The sequence below is a fragment of the Vigna umbellata genome, chromosome 1 (genome assembly GCF_029865625.1).
Source record: "Vigna umbellata cultivar VRB3 chromosome 1, Vumbellata_1.0, whole genome shotgun sequence".
Taxonomy (NCBI): domain Eukaryota; kingdom Viridiplantae; phylum Streptophyta; class Magnoliopsida; order Fabales; family Fabaceae; genus Vigna; species Vigna umbellata.
This window is the reverse complement of record NC_142165.1, coordinates 41080726-41088736: the sequence shown is the minus strand read 5'-3', so window position 1 is coordinate 41088736 and position 8011 is coordinate 41080726. Positions and strand designations below refer to the sequence as shown.

At 32.3% G+C, this 8011-nt stretch overlaps 1 protein-coding gene across 1 annotated transcript; it reads right to left on the bottom strand.

Moving 5' to 3' along the window:
- Window positions 1–269: 269 nt before the first annotated feature.
- LOC124843056 (sugar transport protein 14-like) lies at window positions 270–3944 on the bottom strand. The gene is made up of 4 exons (XM_047319685.2): window positions 3388–3944; window positions 1775–2097; window positions 948–1577; window positions 270–849 (listed from the first exon to the last, which is right to left on the bottom strand). The coding sequence occupies exons 1-4, from the start codon at window positions 3527–3529 to the stop codon at window positions 397–399; spliced, it is 1548 nt and encodes a 515-aa protein (XP_047175641.1). The 5' UTR covers window positions 3530–3944; the 3' UTR covers window positions 270–396.
- Window positions 3945–8011: the final 4067 nt, after the last annotated feature.

Genomic DNA, 8011 nt, shown 5'->3' with positions numbered 1-8011 from the left:
TCTATATCAGAAAGTACGCAAAAAGTTGTGCTGCTGAACACAGTCATTTCATGCGGTCCTTCAAACACACTTTCTGTGCTGCTGATTTTGTGCAGTTTTTATCTTCCTGAGGTGCTTGTGCTGCTACTGATTTTGTGGGATTATTTCCTACAATGACCACTGGATCTTTTTTTATTTCATTTTATATATTTTCATTGCTCTATGTATTATATCCTAATGGTCTTTGTAGTATACTGTCAGACATCATGGAGGAAAAGAGATCCAACAAATATTAAAGCAACAAATTATATTTAAAAGAAATATCATAATACGCTTAACTTTATGACATCGAAAGTAAGAAACAAATAGCTAAAGGAAAATAAATGTATACTTGTTCAATCTATTTTGTTGACAATTTTACACTATAGCTACTGGTTTCCCGTTTGATGTCCTTCGGTCTTGGTCTGATACGATGTTCTTCCAGAACCAATGGTTTTCGAAAAGAAGATAAATTTCCTCAATTGGGACTTTCTTTGTTTCCGGCAAAAGGAAGTAAACGAAGCAACTCATGATGACAATTAAGCCACCGAAGAGCAAGAAGATTCCGTATTTGAGGTGGCAAAGTGACATGAGGAACAACTGAGCAACAAGTGCAGTGAAGATCATGTTGACACACACCACCATACTCTGTGCAGCTGACCTTATCTCTAATGGGAATAGCTCACTCGGAACCAACCACCCAAGGGGACCCCAAGATCTCCCATATGCCAATACGAACAAGAATATCACAATAACCAGAAAGGCACTGATTCCTTTCCCGAGTTCTTTGCCATGTCCAAACTCCACAGCCAAAACCACAGCCGTAATAATCTGCAAAGCAATCAAAAGGTCCAATTAGCAATTCCATTAAAAGCGTTGCATTAGTTTGATAAAACTAAAGGACAATAAGAGCTAGAACAAGTAGTTACCATGCAGATTATCATTTCAAATCCAGCTTCCAGAAAGAATTTTCTTCTACCAAACTTGTCAACCAAAAACATTGAGATGACGGTGGCAACTAGAAGAGCGCCATTGGTGATAAAGGATGAAAAGAGAGCAGCATTAGCACCGAACCCCAAACTCTGGAAAATGACAGGGGCATAGAAGAGGATGGAGTTATTGCCAGTTAGCTGCTGGAATGCTGGAATCCCCAAGGCACCTATGATCAGTTGCGGCCTGTACTTCCTCTTCAGGAGTGTCCTAAATGGGCTCGTCACAGCTCTTGCTTCTTCACTTGCTTCCTTAAGATCTTCAAATTCAGCATCAACATTCTTTGTACCTCTAACTTTCTCCAATACTTTTCTTGCTTCGTCCAACCTTCCTTGCTCCACAAGGCTGTTAGGTGTCTCAGCACACAGAAGACCTCCAATAAGCATAAGAACTGCCGGAACACCTGCCAAACCCAGTGATATCCTCCATCCGTGGGGATGGATTTTGTTCGTGAAGTAATTCACTAGGTTTGCAACTAAGATTCCAGCACAAGTTGTGAACTGAAACAGTTGGTTCACCGCTCCTCGGTTCTTTGCCGGAGCCATTTCCGAAAGATACAATGGAACAGCCTACACAATTGAATGCACCATTGAGAATAATATTTCTTTATAAGTAACGTATGCATGTTAGAAATCCAGTCAGAAACAAGAAGCAACGTTGAAACTACAATCACAAACATCTGATTAAACATGCTACGTGTGAAGGAAGTTCCATGATTAAAATGATTTTGATACGGTGAGGATTAGTTTTGGAGTATTTGACTTACTTGGTTACCAAAGCCAATGCCTCCACCGAGAAAGACCCTGCCAATGATCAGCATTGCAATGTTCTTAGCTGCTGCATTGAGGATTGCGCCGACCAGAAAGCTAAGGGCTCCCACTATGATGCTGGCTTTTCTTCCCTTGATTCTAGTCAAGTAGGAGGCAAAGAATGTCATGACCAGTGCTGAGATATAAAGGGACGATGTGAACAGTGTTAGGACTTGGTCGTCATATTTGCAGTAGTCGGTCTCATTCAGATGCGAGTTCTTCCTTCTGTACACTTTTGGGAAGAACTCCTTCAGGAAATCATCCATTGAAGTCACCCCACCTGACACCACACCATCACAAGTAAATTTCTCATTCTGAACTTTCTTTGAGGTAATAAAAGAAACCAGAGAGGGGAAATCAATCACTGATTTCTTTTAATACGAAACTTCAATGGTAAAACCACTTCAACCGAAAATTGAATTAAAAATTCACAACTTTTTATGCACACAGAGCTGGTATAAAATTTTATTTTCTGCAATAAAATTAGAAATCAAATTTGATTATGGGTCCTTGAGTTTAGTATCAAAATTAATTTCATAAAAGTTCGGCAGATGTTGTCGTCTTGTTCGTTGCTGTTAATCTTTTTTTCTGTAATGTGATTTTTTATTTGTATTGTTGTGTTGACTCGAGTTTCAATGAATTTCGAATTTGTTTTCAAAATTATACGACTTGGTTCTTTAGTTCTGATGTTTTAAACACTCTTCTCAAAAACTTATCTTCATTGAATAAGACATATAGATCTGAACAGCTGCACCAATTTTATAAGCGGACGAATCATAGTTCAACGTAAGCTTTCAGACATGTGCAACTTCCGTGCTTGCGGCAATTAAAATACATTTAATTTTTTTTAAAATTAACCGCAGAATCAACTTATGCAACTTCCCCCCAAACTTTTAATCCCTTACTAGTACGCAACAGAAGTAGATAATTTGTTTAATCAAACATTGTAAAGATGGCAATTGATGATTCAGTTTTATAACATTGCACCAAACCATTTTTACACCAGTCTTTTCAGTTTAATTTTCTGAAACGCCCCTAGTTCATTGAAGGCATCAAAAGTTAATTCTAAAAAGTAAAATGTCAAAATCTGAATTAACATACAGAAAAATTAATTAATAATTAACAGCCAACGATATAACAAATCATACTGCTTGAAATCCAAGAATAATAAAGCAAAAGAACCAATGCAAAAACAGTGTTTGTTCCATACCCTGAATAATTGCAGGGTGTCATTAATTCACTAAAATACGAAATTCCAGCCGCTATCCCGGCAAAATTCTGGAGTCAGAATCAAGACACACTACGGGTATGTTTCAGCGATAAACCAAAATCAAATCAAAACCCCCCTTTTTTTCCCGATCGTTACATGAAGTTCTGCACGATTGTATATTTGGAGTACCAATGCATCATCGTCGTCAAGTAATTAGATTTTTGTTGTAAATTTTTTTCAGTGCAATGAAGAGGCGTGTAAAACGATGAAAGAAATAAAAGGAAAAAATAACATAATTTGGCAGAACAGAGCATGTGAAAGTAATGACAGAAACATGAACTGAGACCGAGAAAGACAAACCAGAAACACCAAGATCATAGCCAAAGAGAGAACCGCCAAGGGCCCCAACGATACATGTAAAGGCGAAATAGTGAGTGAATCTGTGCTCGTAAAGGTGAGCCCTTTTCCCTGGTGCTCCACTTTCTACTCCTCCACCTGCCATTACTCTATCTTTTGAATTTTTGTGTCAGTGTTTGAGAACAGAGGTCCACCCTATACAACAAACACACACCCACACACATTTCCGCTTCTTAGGCTTCTTATAAGGGTGTTCGTGTCCGAGTCAACGCCCCAACCCAACTCATGAAAGGTACCTCTTTTTTCTTTTATTTCTTAAAATTAAAATACACAACATCTACTAAATTAATATTCCTTCTTTTCTCACTACCCCAGTGCTTTTACAATATTTCTTTGTCTCTTTTACTTTAAGCAAATTAATAAAATGATTAATGTTTTTATTTCTAAAGTAATAAAAAATATATGTAATAAACAATAAAATGTATTTTTGGAAAAAGTAATTAAAATTTCATATGCAAAAAGCATTTTTTTTTTCAACATTGTCTATCTCCAGCGGATAACCTCAAATGACAGCATGCATGCGATGGAAACGGAGCGACTGTATCAACTTAACCACATCCCATCGGATCCTCAAATTTCGTAATCACCATTAACGCGCAACTGCGTAAAGGAAACACCACCTTAATTTAATGGAGCCAGAATAGAATACCTATTTTTTCCCTTTCACGATCAAATATATTAAGGAATTAATTAAGTTTAAATTATTAACGTTAAAATATATACAGCGGAAATATAGATTAAGACAGAGATTATTAGAGTCAGAGTCGAGTGTGGAATTATCAAACATAATAGTCAATCTTATCTTATCCCAGTCGTATTAAATATGTGAATATTTAATTTTTTCCAACTTACCAATCAAAAATGCATCATCGTTTGTCTAATATGGTGGCTGCTCTGTCAATGCATTTTTATTTTATTTTATGTTAAAATAGTCAACTGTTATCTAATAATTAGATACCTTTTATCTCTGCTTTTGTATATGCATTTTAAATAATGATACATAAAATGATTTAAATCAATTGATATATTTAATTTCTTTCTACATTATAAATTTCATAATAAATAAATGTATTAATGTATGTTATATATAATTTAAATTATAATAAATATCTTCAAATATATAACATTTTGGATTTATAACAATTAAGTAAATCACGTCATAAATATATGTTAAATCATTTATATTTTTAATAGTTTATTAAATTTGAGTTAGATATACAAGTAAATTGTTGTAAATTGGGAAAAAAAAAAATCAAGTGTGTATGAAAATTAGGATAGTTTAAGACGAACTTAGCAATTTATTTACAAATAAGTTTATGCTAAACATAATTATCGTTACATGAAAATTTTATTAAAAAATAAAAAGAAAAATATGGAGAGATTGTGTCAAACTCGTAATAAAATTATAGCTATAGATGAAAAAGTAACCTATTATAAAAAGAAAATCCATTATCTTTTCATGAAAATCATTTATATTTTAAATTTCATATTTCAAAAAATTTTGTCATAGGTCAATTATCTCATATTTCAAAAAAATTAAATTTTTAATAGTTTTTGTTTTAAAAGATTTAGTATTAACTTTTTAACCTATCAAAATTATTTGTAATTTGAACAAGTTTATTGCCATCTGAATATTAGAATCTTTCTTCTCATCAAACATCTTCGTTCATTCAGAAATTATTTCCAATTTCTTTGCAAAACAAGTCTCCTTAGACATAAAAGGATTAGAAATTACCACAAAACTATTATGAGTTAAATATAATTGTTGTGTACTCTATAAATTATTGATAAGAAAGTGATATCTTCCAAAGAAAACATATCAATCCAAAAATCAAATTTCACTAACATACCACCATCAAGATTTTTATTCATTCACAATATAATTATTATCATGATTAATCATCACCGACTCAAGTGTCACTAAACAATAAGATGTATCATAAGAGACTGTACCATAAAAACTAATCCACATACTCTATTACAAACTATGTCACTTGAGCAAAATAACATTTAGTCTTATTTATGCATTAATTACTTTAGAACGATAATATTATAATTTTGCATCAACTATTTTATCTCCACAATTAAATAGATCATATGACCAAATATTTTAAAATTTATACAAAATAAAAATAATTTATCATACTTTACATTAACCGTGCAAATTGTTATGTTATTTGTTTGTAATTTAATACATTATTTGTATTGTATTAGTTAATAGTACGTGGTGTGTTACATTATTTCAATTTATATACAATACCTTTTTATTTTTTTTATCTTTATCCTTTCAAATTTAAAATTCACTATTCTTTTGGTATTCATCTTAAGATACTTAATTTATTTTACTAGTTATTCAACCAATAAATAATGAAAGAGTAACACGTAATACTAAAAATAAAACAACTTTTTATAGAAAAGAAAAATTAAAGTAGTTTAAAACTCGCTTAGAAAGTAAAATACAATTGAAGTTCTACTTTTCGTCTTCCAAAGGTTAATTGACAACATCATGTTTTCCTGAAACTAATGGTTTATTCTTTAGAATTAATTACTTCGGAGAATTTTAGAAGGAAAAGTAATAGGTGCAAAGGCCCATAAAAGAACATCTTATTAGATAATAAAGAAAGTGAGAAAAAAATATAACTTTCTATTTAATCCTCTCTTTTGCGTACACATATATAAGAAAAAAAAATGTAATGTCTCAAGAAAATTATTATTTTCTAAAATTATCATCACTGAAGGATAGAAGTAGAAAAGGAGCAAGTTAAAGTATTTCATCTCCATTTTCTAAGTACAAATTCATCTTTATCCTATTTCCATAGTTGATTGCATCTTATCTTCATTGGAAATTTTATATTTGCTTAAATGTTTTTGTGTCCTTTTTATTATTATTTTAAATATTAATTAAATAATTTTTTAATAAAGAAATACAGAAAGAGAAAACATAACATTATTTCAAATATAAAAAAGGTATAATTATTATAAATATGAAATAAAAATATCAAATAAATATTAAATAATAATAGAAAAAATAAAAATAATCAAAATATGTGTATTAGAAAAGTAAGTTAAGAAGTTAAGGACAAAAAGATTTCTATATACACTTTTTAGATCCAACGTCCCAAAAAATATATAGCATAAACTATATAAAGGAGTTATCATATAATAATATTGTAAGACAATTAAAGATGTTATAATAGCATTACAGTTATCCTAAAATAACTATAAAATTTAAAGCTTTACCGATTGGTAATTCAACATTACAAATTTAACCGAACGGTTCAACCAAAAAACTAAAAACAGTAATATGACCGAACGATCATATTTTAAATTGCAGGATTCTCGCCTTCCAACTCCTGCTCCAGGGAACACTCCACATCATCTGCTCACACCCAAAAAGGTGATCATTGCAAGAGAAAAACAGAACAGGAATATGGACAAAATAGAAAATAAGGGTAAGCTAATTTAATTTAATTGTGCAAACATACATACATTTCGTACAATTATAACTAATGCAGAACAAAACACTACAACATACAACAACAATCACCGATAAACATATACAACTGAAAATCATACTTTATGCAACCAAACACCTGACTTGACCATCCGGATTGTATAAATATGTAGCTTGAGGTCGTTCATGCACTCGGGTGGTGTAGTAACTGGTAAACCATCAGCTACCACTCGAGGTTAGTCCGTTATAACTCACCCAAGAACCTATGGGCTAAGATCTCCTGCCATTCTCACACAATGCCTAACACATCTCTACTTAAGAATTGATAATCATCAGAATATCAGGCTGAACTCCGTGAATTTCACTATCCATATTCATACTATAAAACCACTTTGATACACTTTTCACTGAGACATTTACCACTTCAATACACTTTTCACTGAGACATTACTCCTTGGAATTCTCTTCCACATTACTTGAAACATATGTCTTGTTGAAATATCAATACAATTTCCCATACTCAGTAAATCAATACAACTATCTCAACCCATCAAAGTCAAACAACGATAATAGCATAACTTATGAACAAGACTGGACGAAAAAGATAAACATAACCTATGAACAAGACCGAACGGGAGAACACTCCTCATATGTGAGCATGACCGAACGGTCGTGTAAAGAGTAAAACTCAAGCATGAGCCGAACGTCTTTGAAGTTGAATGTCAGAACAACCGAATTCTAAAGCTAAAACCGAACACTTGATATTTAGAACGAACACTATTATCTTAGACCGAACACCATTGACTTAGGCCGAACACTATTGGCTCAAACCCAACACTATTGAAATAAGATACAAGAACAAGAATGAGTATTACTTATGAGACCGAGTGCTAGTAACGAACCGAGCACTACCAAAACAGTACATGACTGAGCGGTCAATAACAATTAAAATCTATGATAGACCGAACGCTGTTTACACTCAAATGTTATGTCTAGACCGACTGCTATATTCACCTGAATATCAATACAAGATCGATCGATCATTAACTAAGGATCCACAAAAGTAGAACTCAGTTAAGACCGAGCACCAATACAAACCGAGTACTTTTAATA

Excerpts from the sequence above, each read along its gene's own strand:
- LOC124843056 (XM_047319685.2), bottom strand. The coding sequence starts at position 3,529 with ATGGCAGGTGGAGGAGTAGAAAGTGGAGCACCAGGGAAAAGGGCTCAC. Across the intron at positions 2,098-3,387 it reads CTATGATCTTGGTGTTTCTG|GTGGGGTGACTTCAATGGAT; the intron begins GTTTGTCTTTCT and ends GTGTGGTGTCAG. Across the intron at positions 850-947 it reads TTGAAATGATAATCTGCATG|ATTATTACGGCTGTGGTTTT; the intron begins GTAACTACTTGT and ends ATTGCTTTGCAG.